Genomic DNA, 19,178 nt, shown 5'->3' with positions numbered 1-19,178 from the left:
GAGCCAAGCTACCACAGTGTGTCCGGAAGAACACCACCACCCTTTCCAGAGTGGGAGTGGTTTTCCAACATAAATTGGTGTTCAGTGGTGGGATAGAGCTGTGCCTACGTATACTCAACAATAACTGTGGGTAGTCCATAGGCCTACACCGGGAGTTTTCTCAAAGCGGCCTTCCTAATTGTGGGTTTATGTTTTTTCCAAATTTACTCTGGTGGTGGGAGGAGGTATTATATAAGGTACCCCCCTGCATAGTTACTGCACAAAACCTGTCCTCTGACCTGAGTGGGCGAGATGGAGTTTGTACTAGAAAATTTAGAAACGTACACTGTGGCCCAACTCAGGGAGTTCTGTTAGCGGGAGGGGGTGTATTGTCCCCCAGGAGCAAAGAAGGTTGCCCTCCAAACCAGCTTAAGGGCTTGGGGGGAGGCACGACGAGAAAGCAAGGCTGAGGAGGAGGACAGGGATAGAGAGCCCGACAGTGAGGGAGCTGGTTTGTACCAACCGGAGGTGGGGAACCTGTCAGCGGGGCCCAGGACACTTTCCAGGAAGGGCAGCAGTGCCTCTAGCGGTGGCTTGTCTAAAGTGGAGTTAACAGACCGGAGGGAGAAAAGACAGCTCACATGGGACTTAGCAAGGCTGGAGAAAGAGATGGAGGAGAGAAGGATGGCGCACGAGCTTCAGATGAAGGAATTGGAGCTGCGTGCCCTCCAGATGAGTGTGTCCAGCGAGGACACTGGTGGCAGCATACCGGGAGCTCCACAGGAGCTAGAAGTTTATTTACCCCAGGATGACATCACCAGGGTGTCTGAGGAGGCATTGGGGTGGGAACCTGAAGGGGGTAGTGCAGGGATCTCCCAACCCAGCGAGGTGAGAGAAGTGGCAGATAGCCCAGCTAGGTCCCAGGGAGAGAGGGTTGTAGGGCCTCACGACCTATCTGTAGGAAGGCGTGAGACGGGGAGGTGTCCCGAGGTGCCCCAACCGAAGTCTCAGGGCCTGGAGAGTTCCGCAAGGGAGCCCCAGGTTGGGAGCCTAGGCTGTCCCGATGTGCCCTCCAGTGCAGGGGAGCCCCTAGTGTCAGGAGGACCCAGGGCGACTGTAACCAGCGCGCCTGAGGTTCTGGGGTTGGCCCAGTTTCAGGGTTTAGGTCCTGGGCTGGGATGCCAGGCTCAGGGGTTGCCTGACCTGGCGGGTGGGGCCTCTGTTAACCCGGGTCCCCCCGAAATTGACTTCCAGGGGTACTTTTCCCGTTAGGAGGGTGCTGAAATCTGGAAGGGGGTGCAAAGGGAGGAAGGTCTCGCCTCGGGCACCGACTCAGCCTAAGGGTTTAGACCCTAGGTTGAAGGATCAGTTGAGGGGTCAAGGCCCTAGACTGAGGAGGAAGTGGTGGTCTGAGGGTGCCTCGCAGGGTAGGGTGAGGAACCCCAGAAGGAGAGTTAGGGGGAGGAGAGCCTCGCCCCTGAAGGCTGGTCAGCCTAAGGGTGTGAACCCCAGGAGGAAGGACCAGAGGCAGTTTAGGACTGCAAGGAGGAGGACCGGGGTGGTCAACGGGCACTACAGGCCTGGGGCTACTGCCCCCCACTCCGCGAGATCACCCGGGCCAGAGACATCTGGACGGCCCAGGGGCCGGTCCTGGCCACAACTAGCTAGGGAGCCCCAGTGGGGTGGTTTTGTTGGTCCAGGGAGGTTCGTTAGGGAACCATTGGGTTCCGGAGCGGAGGAGAACTTGCGGGTGCTCCTGCCGTTGCGGGCCTGCGTCCACCTTTTCTCGCCCCAAGCAGGGAAGACCATCAAGGCATTGATCGGTCTACCCTGGCTTTTGGCTGGAAGGGGGTTATGTAGGACTTGGCCCTTTTTCCCTCATTTGTTTTCGTTTTTGTAATGTTGATGCAGATTCAGGGAGCCATTTTATCTACCCCTGAAACTTCTGTCTGAGGGCCTGGAGCACAAAATGGTGGCCACCTGTGACATCACCAGCACCCACTGGAACCTACTAGCACCTTCCAGAACATTCCAGAACCCTGTGACAGTTGGAGGCGGTTTAGAATGTTGGGAAGCTAAGACAGAGAGTTGGCAGTTGGAGCTGGCAGTTGGCACCTGACTGGTGAAGAGTGTGCAGCAAAAACCTGAAGGAGGAAGGAGTGAAGCAGCAGGGGTGGAAACTTGTGCCTGGAGTGGGGTCCATAAACCCACCCTTGATACTAGTCCCTACTGACTGAGCCCAGCCTGGAGCCCTGTGTGGGAAGAAGTCAGAAAAACCATCCTAAGGACCTGGACAGCAGGAACAGGCCTTAGAAACAGAGAACAGCAAGATCCTGACCTGGAAACTGGTTTCCCTGGAGTCCGACGTCGAGTAGCCTGAGACCTGGAGCCCGAGGTGGAGAAGCGGCGCTGACTGGAAAAGCAGACGTCGTACCCGGAGCCGCCGGAGGTCGAGAGAGGGCGCCGTCAGAGGTCGTGAGGAGTACCAGAGGTCGAGGAGAAAGTCACCCGAGGTCGAGTGAGCGGCGTCATCGGAGGAGTGAAGTCCACCCTCCGGAGTCGTCGGAGACCGAGGTGAAGTGTAACGGAGGTCGGGAGTGAGGATCGCACTCCGGAGTCGCCGGAATCTGTGAGAATCGTGCCGGAGGTCGGGAGTGGAGGTCGCACTCCGGAGTCGCCGGAAACCTGAGGAGAGGAGCACCGGAGGTCGGGAGTGAGGATCGCACTCCGGAGCCGCCGGAAGTCGACATCGAGTCAAGGCCGGCCGACGTCATCGAATCCGAGGTCGCCATCGGACCGGAGCCGCCCGAAGTCGACATCGAGTAAAGACTGCCCGACGCCATCGAATCGGAGGTCGAGATCGAGCCGAGGCCGCCGACATCGAGACCGGAGCCGCCTACCGGCGTCGTCAAAGAACTGACATTGTGCCGAGGCCGCCGACATCGAACTGGAACCGCCTCACGGCGTCGACACGACTCCAGCGGCGTCGGAGCATCAGAAAAAGGGCAGTAAGTGGAGTAGAGGGCGCCTAAGGCCCTGTGGAGACCTGAGAGACTGCTCTAAGGGGCTAGGGAGGTGCTGGAACCAACCCGACTGTGCCAGGGGTGAGCTGGGACTAATCTAGAGAAGTTGTGTGGAGGGAGAGAGCCAGGTCTCTGGTATTTCCCCCCTTTATCTACCTCAGTTTAGGCCTCAGCCTTGTCCAAGCCAGGGAGTAGACACCCCCAAGCCTTCCACATCCCCACAAGCTGTGCCTGGGCCAAATCAGCCCTTAGGAGTTTAAAAGTGATCTGATTTCATGAGTGTCACTGTCAGCTTTTAATTATTTATTAGGGGCACTGTATTTATTGTATTTAACCTATTTATTGTTCCACTGTATTTATTGGTCCACAATATTTATTGATGCACAATATTTATTGGTTTACAGTATTTATTGCCTCAGAATATTTAATCGCCTGTATGTATTGCACTTATATTCATGCCTTCTTTATTTATGATCACCCCTATTTATTGAATCATTAAGCCAGTATTTATTTAACCTGCACTTTCTAAAAAGTTTGTATATTGTGATTGTTATTTATTTTATCCAATCAGCAACTAAGAGAAAAAGAAGATAAAGAGATATATTTTCATAATTTTTACGGTGTAGAGTCGTTTTTGGAACGGATGCACGCATGGTTATTGTATGGGTATGTCGTATGCTTAGCACGGAGCCTGATTCCTGACCACTCGAGCCAAGCTACCACAGTGTGTCCGGAAGAACACCACCACCCTTTCCAGAGTGGGAGTGGTTTTCCAACACTAAGTTTGAACGGAAAGCTAAAGTGGATGCTACAACAGCACAGAGTCTGGACAAATTAGACACCAGCATTAAACAGATCGATAATAGAGGACTGCCTTTCTATGGACCGCGGTCTTGAGATACCACGGCTGAGGGAAGTCAGAAACACAGCGATGACACTGCCCAGACCGGATTTGTTTGAAAATCCCACAACTTTACCCTCCTAGGGCAAATGGGCAATGAGGGATATGTCTTTTTACATTTTCTACACGGCATGGGGCTGCGATGTAGGAAAAAGTCAGAACATTGACATCCGTTATTTCCTACCCACGGCCGGCTCTATTGATGGTCCTCAGCCCTTTCTGCTACTTAATGCACAGCACTATAAAAACGTTATTCTTTCGAGGTTTAGATTAAACCTATTTCATAGGTTAGTTGCCTTTTCCCACTGCAACAACTAGAAGCGTAATCTTGAATGTTGCCCTTGCAATTAGGTTTCCCCACAAAGCACTTTACATATAATGTTCTTCTGTAGTTTTTATTCGAAACCCAGATCCTGCACTATTAAAGCCCTCTTGAATAAACACTTCATATGACATTGAACACAGGCACTTTATTTCCTTTAGCATTAGATGAAACAGTAGAGACAGTTTACACTTAGTTTACACTTAATTGTGATTAAAATCAAGAAGTATGAGCATGACTCCAAGTGATATGTTTGGTTTATTTTGATCTGCAGTGCTACGATGTGGATTTTTTTTACTATTTGCACTAGTAGGAGCACTTAGTGGACATTTATTTGAGATTTATTTATGGACATTTATTTGAGGTTTTTGTTCTCCTTTCTTAGCATTTGTTGTTTGGTTAATGTGTCCATTTATGTGGGAGGGCCTTGAATTTGCACTTTTGAACATTATCAAACTATTTTTATTATGAAAACTGCTGAAATCTGGAGGTACCAAAGCATTATGTTGTTTTCAATTGCAATCATTTTAATTAACGTTTCTTGATACCATTGTATTTTAATGTATTACACTGTAGTTTTATGGCCTAGTTTCAATTAGACGGAATAAAGTTCTTTTATTTTATTTGCTAAACTTGTATAATTTGGTCCTCCATAGCGTAATATCCTTGTAGTCCTGACAATGACAAAGGTCTGCAGGGTGGGGGTTTGGGGCGGTACTCACAGGAAACCATGAAATATTTTCTATATATCACTGTTCACAGGAAAATATTTATATTACTACATTTTGTGCAATAAAAATACCCAAACATAATTATGAAATACATATACTTCTTATTAAAAGTAAAGAGAGCATTTAAGTATTTCAAGGATGCACGCACAGCCAGAGATCTTCAGTGTTTATTAATATTAATAAAATCCCATGATGAAGAGTAAATGCCCATTAATCTTTGCAAATATTTTGAGCATGTGTTGCACTCCAATTACCAACCTGTTGGCAAGGAGGGAAAGGAGAACAAAAACGTATTTTTCTAAATCTTAATATGGTTGAACTTTAGATTAAGTCAAAAATACATGATGTATCTTTCAATTCCAGCATAATCTTTTTCAGGATACCACTATATATTAAATATTTAATACATGGAACAATGCAGTAGACACACAAATATGGTAGAAAAAGTATTCTTTATTGTAAACAAGGTATAAAGAAAAACATAAAAATACTGTGCAAAATATCATAGTACTCAAAAAAGATAGCCCCGGTCAGACAATTCTCAACAGTGGCTGTTACATAGCTTTATGCATAACATGTACGTAACATTTTAGGTAAAGTACAAATCGTATAGCTCTAAGACTGGCTGTGAAATGCTTAAATAGGAATAATGATTGAAACGTCATCCCTCAAAGGTAGATTGCAAGTTAAACAAATTCAACACAAGTTAAGGCTAAAGTTAACAGACATGGTGATTCGAGGTTCTTGTGTTTTATTTCTAGCAACACAATAAAAGTGGGTCCAAATATTTTTTTCTGACATGAAGCTACCAACGCATAACTATATTTTTAACAATGCCCTTACAAGATATTTAAAACTCTGAAATGCACTTATAATCAAAGGAAATAATCCAATATTTTAAGATCCTTTTTGGTGTGAATTATACACAAAGTGCATGAAAGAGGAAACTTTTCAAATAAACGCGTTTTCTGCAAAGCACAATAAATGAAATTTATTTTGTACATATCGGGACTTTGCGGTGGCACCGTCTTTTCAAATATTTATCATTTCAAGTACTGCAACAACTGTAAACTAGCAGCATCCATTAAAGGCATGCATTTGTATATTGCCTCAAACTAATAATACTCTGGCTCAAATAACTGTGAGGTGGTAAAATGGTCATCGCCTGTTCCACAAAACGGCACTCGGGCCTTACGTTTTACTTCCTTATATGCAGTACGTTCATTTTCTGTCTAACATAACATCAAGTCAGGTAATCTGCAGAGAAAATTAAATAAATATAGCAAAGGATAAACCGTACACTTGCTTTACTTTACGTACTATGCGTGTAGATGTAATTAAACATATCCTTAAATCGATTTCCTAACCTTTCCAGAGCTTGTTCTGTAACTTTCTTCACAATCTCTTTGTCCTGCCCCTGGTCATATGCAAAACTAATGTCAGTGCAATGCTAAGAGTATTTCTACGACACCCTTACACATGACAATATCCAGACAAGCTGTGCTTCTGTCCAGTATTGTTTCAACTCCAGAAGAACTTAAACTCCGGAGCAGAAGCCAGCTTACTGTCACAATTGATACACCTGTACCAATGAGAAGCGGAGGTATATTGTGGCTTCTTCCACTTCACTGAACAGGTGTAGCGTTCACTACTTCAACATCATTTAACTTGCTGACTTCCATTTGCCAGTTTGGTAACTTTTTAGCCGATAAGTGACGGCGGGCATGCTTGGTCAAATGATCACTTCTCATGAACCGTCGATCGCACATTGGACAAGCAAATTTCTTCTCTCCGGTGTGTGTCCGCCGATGTCGAGACAGTTCATCAGAACGGGCAAACTTCCGCTCACAGCCATCCCAACTGCAAGTAAAAGGTTTTTCTCCTACAATGAAGCGTAAAAACAATTTTAGACCTTACAATATATCCTGTAAAATATAAAGACATTTATTTCATTCTAGCTTCGGCAAGAATTTAGACATAACTAATGGTGATACGGTTACTGTAATGAGATTAACATTTATGATGTACTCCCAACTCATCAAAATGATCTCAACCATATCTGCTTTTGTGATAGCTGCCACTAGTGCAAAGACTCATTCACAGCAAATTGGGGGCCCAATACATTAATCACAAACGCTGATGTAACTAAAACAGAAAGAAAGAACAAGGTTTTCTACTGCTCTCTCATTCTATTGTACACATTGTGTAGTGCTCTTCAGTAGATCTTACTGTGATTTGAAATTTGCATTTTACCTTGTTATAAAGTGTGATAGAGCACCCCGCAGCTTGTGCTACATTTGAAAGTGTAATTATTTTATTAATAATGAAGCATTCTTTACTTTGAAAAATTGTGGGACACTGCATCATTTCTACATAGAAGCTCTTTTTGTTGTCAACAGCAAATAAATATAGCAGCATCCAGAAATATAAAAAAATCCAGATTTTCCTAAACCTGGTTTATCTCATAGGTGTTACTGTAAAATACTTTAGAAGTAGGAGGATGACCTTTGTCTCTAAACTACAAGAACTTGTCAGGCGGGTCACTAAACCTGCAAAATTCAGTGTTCTTTCTAACTTGGCCTCTAGCAAGTTTGCATGGAGGCACCTATTTTCGAGATTTTACTTGCTGCATCACAAATACCCAAAATACAGCAATAATGCTAGAGGCTGAAGAGAATGGGAAGAATCTTTACATACCAATTAAGGAATGTTTGCTTTCAGGATTAACTGTCAGAATCCCCCACTTATACTAGGGATGTTTGTTATCCATTGCCCCACATACTTGCAGACCTTATAAGATGTACCAGACAGGATATTTCTATGCTTTCGCCCACATGTGTAACAGACTATTTTCAGACAGGGGCATGATAGTTTTTCTATCAAATTAGGTACACTTCCTCTAGCTTCAGCATTGGGGGTTACACAATGGGCCCCATGTCCAGATAAGAAAGAAAAGATCTGGTTTCAGAATCTTCTACTGAATAAGGCTATAATTAGGTACAAATGTTCTCGATTTATGTTCTGGCTCCAAAACTTCTACATCCAACTCGTCCAACTTATTATAAGCTTCAAAGTGGTAACCCGTTTTGTGCAAGCAAGCCATTTTCTGATGGATTCTCTGCAGAAGCTAAACCCCAGAATCATACTTGAAGATTACCTTGCCATCACAGATTAAGGGGAAGCTTACTCCCGTGTACTTATTCACTGCAACAATATTTTACTTGTTTGCAATTCCCTGGGAGAAATTCCAATTCAAGCTGCTTTTATCTGGGTTTAAGACTGGCCATTCAATGTTCACGGTAGTTCTTCTGCACATGGTGAGGACATTACATGTAAAGGTGATAAGTTAACATCAATATCTGGACGACTGCCTTTTCCATGCCCTGCCTTGAGACATACTCGGGAATGAGAGCTGCAGTTCAACTAGTCGTTACTAGGTGTCCCTCACGAGTCAAATGCAAAAGCATTGAAATTATTACATCATGCTGCTGTTCAACTAGTCGTCCCTAGGTTTCCCTCAAGTCAAATGCTCATTTGACTCATGAGGGACACCTAGTAACAACTAGTGGAACCGCAGCTTCATGAAAGGGTTTCAATGCGTTTGCATTTGACTCGTGAGGGACACCTAGTAATGACTAGTGGAACTGTAGCTTGATGTAATAATTTCAATGCTTTTGCATTTGACTTGTGAGGGACACCTAGTAACGACTAGTTGAACTGCAGCTCTTTGTAGAATTATTTTGATTTTGGATACTATAATATTCACTGCCCACTGCTAATCTCGCCCCATAATGCTTTGCAGGGCCTTTGGTTGGGATTGTATTTTTGCCCATAACTGTACTTGGGGTGGTGCTAAGAGAATGGCACCACCACCGAATCGTTCAGCAGGATGTGCTCTTTGTTTTCAAGGCATCTGCTTGGTTCTCTCCTTAGGTTAGGGAGTATCCCAAAATCATCACCTCTCTCACTGCTTGCTAAATTTTCATTTTCACTTTTGAGAAATGACTATATGCATTTAAGAATGTAAAGACAGAGATACTTGTTACTTTACCAAACGTATATGAGGTTTCGGTTTACTTAATTGGGAGTCCGAAGTTGCGATTCACAGTCGTGGAATTTGTACTCCGCCAATTACGCCCACCCTTAGTTTATTCTGCCTCGTGTATTTGTTTTGCATATAGCTTACTCTCTTTTATTTTAAAGGGACGGTTATCATGCTTTTACAATAGTGATTAAGTGTTATTGTTGTCTTCATCTGTTTAACAAAACACAGCAGAAAATGTGAATTAAACAAGAGTTAAATACCAAAAACTTGTATTAATAGGATGGAATCTTCAAAAACACTAACGTTGCACACATTTGCAAATTATGTGGCTAATGTTGAATTGGTCAGTAAATCTCCAATTATGTAGTAAATGAAGTTGTTGGTAATGAATAAAGTAATCCCACTGCTGGATACATAACTGGCAAAGGATTGGCTATCAAAAAACAATAAAAATATAGGTTGGCACATTAACTGTTTCCTTGCATCTTTCGAAATATTACACCAATCTCCCTCAGCTCCCATTCATTGTCAGCCCATATACACTTCAAACAACCACAGCAGAAATGAAAGCCAGAAAATGGGTGCAATGGTCAACAGAAAAAATAGTGTTGTGATCAACAGTATCACGCCAGACATTATTTTGTAATACTGGTCTATTGTTAAACAGAGCATCTCACCTGTATGCGTTCTCATGTGAGCTTTCAAATGAGAGCTCTTGAAATAAGTCTTTCCACAACCGGCCTGGCTGCAAACATGACTTCGGATTCTTGAGGAGTCAACCTGTGGCGTCATTTTTGCTGCAGACATTGTGCAACCTGGAGCAGGAGCAATGGGAGAGAATCGAGTGCCATTTGGATTGTTTAATGGCTGTTTTGTATTATGTACAACCGCCTGTGGCATCACGAACATAAGGGCTGCTTTCGGGACTTGACTGCCCATGACTACAACAGACTGGCAAAGGTTTGATTGCTGGCTCGACTGGCTGTAAGAAGGAACAACAGAAGTCACCACAGGGCTGTTCACAGAGAATGGAAGCATCTGGCAAATGACTGGCATGGCTGGGATGACACCTGATGTGGAATTAGACGATTGGAGTACCATTGGAGTTGGTTGTGCTGATAACTGACTTGCTGTAGTGCTATGACATGGTCGCGCCTGCGGAGCTGAAATGATATGTTGCGCCCACCTTGGTTTCTCTCCCTCATAAGACACCTGGTGGCTTTCATTTGCCAATTTCATTGGAGGCACTGTTGCACAGGGTAGACCTTTCCTTGATATTTCTTCATTAAATTGGATTGTTCTGTTTGGTAAAGTGCCTTGGCAGCTTGACCTACAAACTAAATTCGTCATACTAGGACTCTGACAGTACAGCTGTGCATCTGCTGTGTGGCGGATCACACTGGTCATTTGAGCTTTGGGTTGCTTGTCCTCTACAGGATCTTTTATGACCTCTTTCGCAGCCTTGTCACTGTCCTGCTTGGAAACAATGCATTGTGCGCTAGAGGACTTGGTTGTAACTGGCTGAACGGCATGCGACATCTCAAAATCTGAAGGACTGTAGGGAGGAGTCAGGCACTAGAAGATATAAAATGAAAATGATGTTGATAAAGGTATCTGGAGTTAGATAACTGAGCATGACAAGTACACATGTATCAATAACAATAGTCACTGCTTATGGTCTCATTCAGAGTCCTGCGGAAATGGGGCAAATGTGGTACATACATTGCAGGCCTAATTTTCACTGGTCAGATTTCATAACAAAAAAACATTTTTTAAGTTGTCTGAAGGAAAATGGTTGGAAGGAGGTATATCCTACATCAGTATGCCAATACCACGTTATGCTTCACTGCAACCTGTGGGACTCGAAATAGGCGAGTGATACCACACCCAGTTAATACTGCATCCTCTTGTGTCTGGATTAATTGGGAACAGTACTGCCACCCAAAATGCTTTGGTGCTCGTAAGGAGCCATTACATTACAGAATAAAGGGGTGAAACTTACAAATGCTGGCATAGCATGAAACTCTCCCGCACTTGGAAGCAGGTTATCCTCCATCTCCTCCGACACATCAGATGCTGGGGTAATGGGCCTGGACTCCATGTACTTCTTGAAATCATATTTCCAGCTGTAACTCATGGACATGAGTGCCTCAACAGCTTCAAAATCACTTTTTTCCGTTGTACTGCTCCACGAGCATCCACTATCACGTTGCTTCTCCGAAGTCATCTCCATGTTTTCAATCTGTGATGAAACAAGGCAAAACATGACTCTACGCATACCCAATATGAGTTTCTCTTTCTTTCATTATCTTTATTTTGACTTATAAAATCATAAAAGAGATTACAATGCAAATGACACCAGGTCTTTACACACTGAAATAAGACATTCTAAAAAGGAAAGGAAAATACATCTTCTAAAAGAGATATTACTCAATAATAGAGACTTCATGTATGCCATACAAAATCTCATTTTGTCACAAAAGTTCTTCTAATATTCCATATAGCAGCTAAATACTTGCTGACAGCAAATACAGTTAGAGGGGATAAATCAGATTTCAATAGTCGGTACGCATGCAAATGATGCCTGAACCCCCAATTTCTGCAAATGGGAATAATCCACTTTTTCCTAGATTTCACATAGGATGGACAAAAAAACATAACATGAATGTCATTCTCCAGCTCTTCAGTACAGGGTGGACAGTTTTTGGTGGTAGGTGGGTACCATCTACTGGTAAGGGCTCTGATTGGTAAAGCGTTATATCTCCATTGGAGAAATAATTTCCTAAGACCAATGAGGTTAATATCATCCAGGACTGTCTCCAGCTTAATATGAGTTTCTCATGTTACAAGTGAAAGACAATTGCAAGAACACATTTGTGCCATAGTTTCACGCACTAGAGCATGCATCGCTGCAAGTACAGCATTAGCAGTAGCAACCACTAACCTTTTTGTATCCACAATCTTATGTCAAACGAGCAGGTATTACTAAATATTATTATAATAAGCTAATAAAATGCTAATTAATTAAGTTCAATGTCTTTTGTGATTCGGGGCCCTTATAAATTGTGAGTCTTTTCCACCGCAGTAACCTTGACACGCTAAGCAAGTTTCAGTGCCCATCCTCTCCCATGCCACTTGTTCATGTATATGAGCATTGACAAAGATGTAGAAAATGAGTATGTTCATGAAGACTGACCTAATTTTTCAGACCTTGAGTCCAATTTAAAGATGGGTGATAATGGAATATCAGCCAAAAACGCTATGGAGGGATGCATGGAAGGTGGTTTTCCTCACAGCAGAGTCATTGCTGCCCCCATCGTCAGGAAAACCCTCAGTAGATCTGGGGGGCTATTTAGGGCTGCCCCTCCTACGCCATTCTGAGTTCTATGAAGCCTGCCTAGAGTTCAATTAATGTAATATTTATTAGAACAGCAAGTCTGTCTTTAAGAAAAAAGGAAGAAACTATTGAAATTAAATAGTACAACGTGTACCGCCATTTGGGTTCAAGGCAGACAAATTAATTGTACTAAGGAACATAGAAAAAAACTACTTCTAGCTCATCATCATCATGGGAATCGTCCCTGGATTCATAAAACCTGCCTAGCACTCCCATGTAAACATTTTAATTTATTTTTAAAATTGAACCAATTAAACTGTTAAATTAGCATTGTGAATCAGAGCCTCCAAAGAGTCCTGTTTTTTTATTTAAAAAATAATAAATAAGGTAAGCAGATGGCAGCACGCCATTACAGAAAGATAAGCTGGATTGCCTTACTGTGTGTTAAAGCCCTCCCCGTCCTAGAGAACAGCTCTTCTTCCTCTTTTTGCAGATAGAATCAATGAACACTGCCCAATATCGGTTAGGTTTGACTATTTTTTGTCCAATTGCCTTTAAACTTAACATCATTCGACATCTATTTATGTGTTCTTTTAGTCACATTGGCCAGATTTTTGTTTCGAGTAGTAACATGATTTCACTCCTGGTTTGTCCTTGTGTAATACGTTTGCAAACACTAACAGAAAACACATATAGAAACATCAAAATACTGGTTACTGGTCACGTGTTACGCTGTGGCAAGAACAAGATTCTAGTTCATATATTGAAGGTCAAACCTTTAATTACATAGGCAGGGCCTCCTGTAAAGGATTCTTCGCGTCTCTTTTTTGGCCATGCTCCTTTTTACAGACCCCCACACCTTGTTCAACCTACTCTAAGCACTGGGTGGAGACATGTCTGAAATTAATTCCTCCCCACTCTTAAGAGGTCTACCTCTTGATTTACGCAAAATATACAAAGTGCCTCGCTTACAAAGCTCTATGCTTTAACACCAAGCAACATCTAGTGCAGGGGTCGCCAACCGGTCGATCGCGAGCTACCGGTAGCTCGCAGGTGTCCTGTCAGTAGCACGCGGCCTAACTTCCACTTTAGTAGCCTATCATTGTCATTTTGTTAGTTTTTTAGGCCTTTTGCAGTTGCTGGTCTCCCGCTGTAGGAAGCAGCTGCTATTTGAGCCTATCTGGGGAGGGGTGAAGTGGTTGACGTCGGCCAGCGCATGGGCAGAGTTTGCTGCATGTCTCCGTTCTATAATCCTGTGCAGTTTTTCGGCCGGATAGGCAGCCTTGAAGGCATAATTGGTTCTCCATGCTGAAATAAGAGGAGATGCTGTGTCAGCCACCATAAGCAGAATCCGTCACCTTAAGCAGAACCAGACAGACAGCAGATATGTGGGGAAGAGGAGCTTTATTTTTTTAAATAGATGCCTGTGCATGCCGTTATTCTAGGCATCTAAATAAAACATGAGAAGTAGTTCAAACAAGTAAATTTGGACCGAATTCCTTCCGAATGGCTCTGGCTGTTGAAATTATTTAGCTCTTGTTGAGCTAGTTTAGAAAGTGTGTTATAGTATGTGTGAAGGGCCTTATTAATTCCCTCCCTCTTGTGGTTACTATGGTGCCCTCTGTGTCTCTACTGGCCATTATATAAGTAGGTGACTGTTCTCTTTCTAACAACAAGGCTAAAAGGCATCCCATTCTATCCCTCTCTCAGTGCACTGCCTGACAAAAAGAGCGTAACAGTAACAGTTCTCTCTGCATCGTTTTTTTCTACAATTTCTGCCTGAAGAGCCTCAAGTCTAATTTCAGCTTGAGCAGCTTTACCAGAGGAGTTCTGCTGGCGGGTCAGCTCTCTGTCTCAGAGTTCTGTGTTCCATTTCCTGGTCATTGAGGCTACTCGTGAGTGCGCAGTACCTCTCAACTACTTTTAATGCATCTCATTCTATGTCTCGGTTGCTAGCAGTATCAACATTCAGGGTGTAGTAATCTGTGCGCGACTTGTTGAGGGCTTGGCAAAGCTCTGGGTCACATATCGCTGATACAGGGAGCCGCCAAGTAAAGATCATCACCTTATATTTAGCAATGACATGGTCCGGTGACAGGCCTTTGATTTTAACATCGGCTGCCACTGCACTTTACATCTGCCTTCAGTAACAAAGCGCGGTGGCAACCGACCTTAAAATCAAAGGTCCTTGCAGGCACTGAGCTGCTACCACGGTGGAGGCCAATGTTAAAATCAAAAGTGCTTGCCTGCCGTGAACTGCTTTCACTGACTAGAGCACGCTTTAAATTTGCCTTCGTGTTGTAGTCAATAAAAGCAGCTTATTGCATGCCAGGCCCTTTGATTTTAACTTCCGATGCCACTGTGCTTTATTATATAGTCTTTCAATTTTAAAGCTCAGTGCCAGCCGATGTTGAAATCAAAGTGCTTTACATGCACTGATCCGATCCTCCCAAAACAGTTCACCTCTATGTCCAGTCCTGTCACTCACAGCCTCTCGTCTCCCACACTCTTCCTTTGTGCCAACGCAGCTCTACTTGTGTGACACGGAGCTGTGTTTTGGTGCACCACAGCTATGCAAAACAATTTGATTTGTTGAGTACTTCGATACTAGTGTGCATTTAATACAGGCAGCTTCTGTTTACAATTTTAGTGGCCGAGTCTGAGATGATGCAATTTTTCCTTGCGTGGGATTTGTCTGAGCAAGGCTCATTAGTCCTTACCTGATTTTTCCCATGCACTTTGATCCCATTGATGTTCTGTCTTTATATGGCTTGGTTTTTGAGGTGTTACTTACAAGAAAGTTCAATGAAGGACTCAATTGCCTGATTTAGAAACTCATGGCCTATGTAGGAGGAAAGCAGGCTGGTGAGTGCAATAGATATCTGGAGTGTGTGTGCATGCACGATGGGTGATCAGATTTAACATTTGTTTTAAGGAACAAATTCATGCTCACTTGTTTAGAGCGTTTTCAAAATTTCATGATGTGTAAGTTTGAATAAATTTGATCTGTATATTAGAGTAGTTAATCATGGAACTTTCTGTTTATTGAGGTATGTGCTCAGGGACATTGCCATATGTTTAATGCTATTATATTATTACTGGAAGTAGAAGAGGACTGTGCAGCGAGTGCAAAGCTTAGCAGACAGTCTGTTGCTCAACACTGCAGAACTAAGCATTTTCTGAAAATTGACTTTGCAGCGTTAAAGCATGTGTTGTAGAACTGAGTGAAGTGCTTTATAAAGAAAGTAAGGTTGTCACCTTTCCAAATATCTTCCATTTGGTGTTCCAATAGTCTGTAAAGGCCCAGACATGAAAGAAAATCATATGTATTACTAACATAACTTTTCTCCCTTTGTTTTACTTTTTTGATAATGAAGGAAGGGGAAGCCTTTTGTTGCAGCATTTTTATAGCGCTTACTAAGGTGTGGCACTGAAGCACTTACCTACATGGTTAGTAAGCTATGACAAGTGTAGAGTGGGTGGTTCAAAGTGTTTTCTTTGGTTTGTGATCCTATGTGGGAAGTATTTCCTTGTCTTGCCTGATTAACACCAAGATGGTGTGAGACAGATATACAGTTTATTATGTTATGATTTTCAGTCTGCAGACAGCTTTGAACAGCTCCATAGGTCTATGTATCTTGTTCAAACCACAGTTTGGGCACAAAGAAATTAGGCTTAAAGACAATGAATGAGGGTGTGGGAGGTGTCTCCCAAAAATGTGCGAATTGCTTTGCCTTTAGTAGCTCACGACGATTTTCACTGATCAGAAGTAGCTCTCACTACAGTAAAGGTTGGAGACCCCTGATCTAGTGCAACATCTAAAAATCTCTGGAAGAAGGTTATATGAAGTAAAGCGCTTATAGGCTTTGAGGACCCATATTTTAGAAGTAAATCCACCCTCGGCAAAAAAAAAATCCCCATTCTTTATTTACCCTATTTAAGATGCTCAAAGGTCACTTATTAGCTACGCAAAATAACAAAATACATAATGTAACTTTATCTTCAGATGATATACTATTCATTTCGGTTACCGATATCGTTGACACCTTTGTGATCTTATCTTAATGATTTCTAGTAAGGATTTTAAATGGCTCGAAAACGAACACTGCAAGATAGATTTTTTTAGACTGGTACCTAAGTTTCACCACCCCCAATGATCTCTCTTAACAAAAGTGGTCATGTGTAATTTTTGACACATTCAGGTCCATGACTACTTTTCTTTTTTTACTGGACAGTGTGTTCCACGCTCATACTTCCAACTAGGCACAATGTGGAAAGCAACGTTGGTTAAAAATTAAGGAGCACGTGGGTGGTATTATACAACACGGACAACTGAACTGAGCAATTCAAAATTGGCAAGCTGCTGTAACTCCCAAAAATGAATGAAAACGGTCCACGCTTCTTTTCAATGTAAGTACGTAGAATCAGAGGTCGCAAATATATTGGGAACGACCTGCCCCGCCCGCGCCCTGAACTCCCTCTAACCGATAATTTGATACTGCTAACAGTCATCAAGCAACACGAACTCCCTCACTTTCTGGAGCAGGAGGCGCGCCCCAAACCCCCTCCCTCTCTTCTTAACCAATAGCTATTACCACAGTCTCTCATTGGTTCCCAAGGTCGCACAGCGTAGCCGCCGATTGGCTAGCGGGCAGAGGGTTGGCATGTGACGGGAGCGTGATCAGCTGCTGCATCCCTGCTTTGGGGAACGTGCACTGAGAGCACAGAAGGGTGGGTGGAAACTGCCGCTAAAGCGTCATAGACAAGACCGACCTTTCACCTACTTTCTCTTTGAGGGCTGAAGTGAACTCGCGAGCGCATGCGCGCACCTATGCCAGAAAAGGCGACGCGAGAGAAGCGCGCGCAGCAATTTGAAGAGGCATGGAGTGGCACGAGCGCAGCGCTCAACTGCAACAACGCCACCGCCCTCTTCAACATTTTCCGGGACGGAAGGACCACACGGTAATACCAAGTCACTCCACCAACACAAGAGGTCACTATAGAGGCCGCTACGGTCCTTAAATGGTCATCATTGCTCATGGTTGAGCGCTATGAGAAGCGCGGGGTACGACGTAAACAGGTCATCCCCGCCGAACCTTCCTAATGCGTTAATCAGAAAGGCCTGAGTCAAGGCATAATGAGTCTTTTACACACTTTAAAAGCAACTTCAGGCACTCAGAAACTGGGAAGGAGAACCGTGTTACACAACGTGTGGGATGGGGATTTTTTGGTATTGTGGTTGGTCGGACACGCATCCTTCGCACCCTGGGGTGTGGGAGGAGCCCCATCCCACCACCACATTGTTATGCACCTGTCCTACGCCCACCCACCCCTGTGTGTGTTGCTTGCTGTTGTTCCACTCGCCCCCCCCCCCCCGTTTCCGACACTTCGGATTTGCCCGGGCAAGTCCGAATTTCTGACTCAACATCTCCGATCTTGAGCGACCCCTCTTTCTGAAGCCCATGGTTTACTGCCATGGACTATCACCTTCTTGGATGAAGACGCTGCTGTGCCGTCTCCTGTCCTGGTCCCCATCACTGAGGGGCAGTACCGGTTGTTTATCTGCACTGGAGTGGTACACACGACTGAGGATGAGGGGAGGGAGGCATAGGCTCCCAGTGAAACAATCACTAGCCAACACATCTCACAGCGCCTTCCTATAGGATTACAGAAACCTAATTCGGTAGTGCTGTCGGTGGGCATTTCTTCCCTTGACGCTCACGGAGATATCTTTTGACCTCATTTAAAATAGTGCATGTGGTTAAATAATTAGTTTACCACCAAGTCAACAGATCACCTTTAAGAGAGCTCGTCCTGCTTTAAACTGCTAGGTTCGATCACTTCTAATGCGTATAAATAAGGGGTTTGGTCCCAACGCCCTCCCTCTTTTTGAGCTTCGTATATAGTTAAGCTATTTATAGCAAAACAATACGGGCTTATTGCCACAATCGCAGGTTTGTTTACAGCACACATAGATCTGGCATAAGCACATTAATAGGTTCAGCCATAGACCACCATCAACCCCTACCCTCTTCTGTATTCACTTGCAGCCCCTGGACGCAGACGATGGGGATGGTGAATTGTACATGGCGCACAGCGAACCTCCCAAACACTTACCGCTCGCTGATAAGACGCAGAGCCGAAGTTGAGCATGTCTGCAGGGCGGTTCACGGGGGATATTGTTGTGATGGTGTCTCTGCTGAAGCTCCGGCGGCAGCTGTTGCTTCACTCTCTATCGTTTGTGCCCAGCTGCTCCTGCTCCATTCAGATACAGCGGCCACTCGGCAGCGCGTGGGCCTGACTGTAGCCAATCCAGGGCAAAGGTGTGCCTAGCACGGGCCAATCAGAAGGCGTGCGGCGCGTGATCAGCTGCTGCTCACCGGCGTGCCGGCCTGGGAGCCGGGGCGTGCTCTGCATAGGAGGCTCAGGGAGCGGTGGGACGGGAAGTCCCTACAGTCTGTACCCGCCAGCGCCGCTGACCCCGCAGAGCCGGTGACTCAGTGTCACGTCTCCTCGCCCCCTCCCCCAATGGTAGTGAGGGGGCCGTGCGCGGAGCGCACCGTCTGCCAGTTCTAGAAAAGACTGATGTATGTTTTTTGACCGCTTTTTGAATGAGTCAGTCCGGTTGGGATGCTGCAGTGCTGGGAATAAGTCTAACGTTGTAAACACCCGCTAGGGGAGCATTATTCATAGAGTGATGCAGCACTGTTGCTTCAGAGCACTGCAACGCATGAAATATACTATGTCTGAAATCGCAATTATTAGGCCTTATTTGGAGTGACTGAGGCATGTCTTCGTGTACTGACCACACATAGTTGCTGACTCAGGCTTGTATGCCGT

The 19,178-nt window shown here is 44.3% G+C and overlaps 2 protein-coding genes across 2 annotated transcripts in view; one reads left to right on the top strand and one right to left on the bottom strand.

Moving 5' to 3' along the window:
• Positions 1–5,389: 5,389 nt before the first annotated feature.
• On the bottom strand, positions 5,390–18,874 carry KLF10 (KLF transcription factor 10). The gene is made up of 4 exons (XM_085605133.1): positions 18,456–18,874; positions 11,004–11,243; positions 9,679–10,576; positions 5,390–6,838 (listed from the first exon to the last, which is right to left on the bottom strand). The coding sequence occupies exons 1-4, from the start codon at positions 18,489–18,491 to the stop codon at positions 6,582–6,584; spliced, it is 1,431 nt and encodes a 476-aa protein (XP_085461259.1). The 5' UTR covers positions 18,492–18,874; the 3' UTR covers positions 5,390–6,581.
• LOC146830942 (uncharacterized) overlaps positions 17,201–19,178 on the top strand; it is a 338,432-nt gene continuing 336,454 nt past the window's right edge. Inside the window, exon 1 of the mRNA XM_085605136.1 lies at positions 17,201–17,300. The gene's annotated coding sequence lies outside the window, so the exon portion shown is untranslated. The remainder of the gene's footprint in view (positions 17,301–19,178) is intronic.

This window comes from Triturus cristatus, chromosome 5_1, assembly GCF_964204655.1.
Source record: "Triturus cristatus chromosome 5_1, aTriCri1.1, whole genome shotgun sequence".
Classification (NCBI taxonomy): domain Eukaryota; kingdom Metazoa; phylum Chordata; class Amphibia; order Caudata; family Salamandridae; genus Triturus; species Triturus cristatus.
The sequence above is the reverse complement of the archived record's forward strand: the minus strand, read 5'-3'. Positions and strand labels throughout refer to the sequence as shown.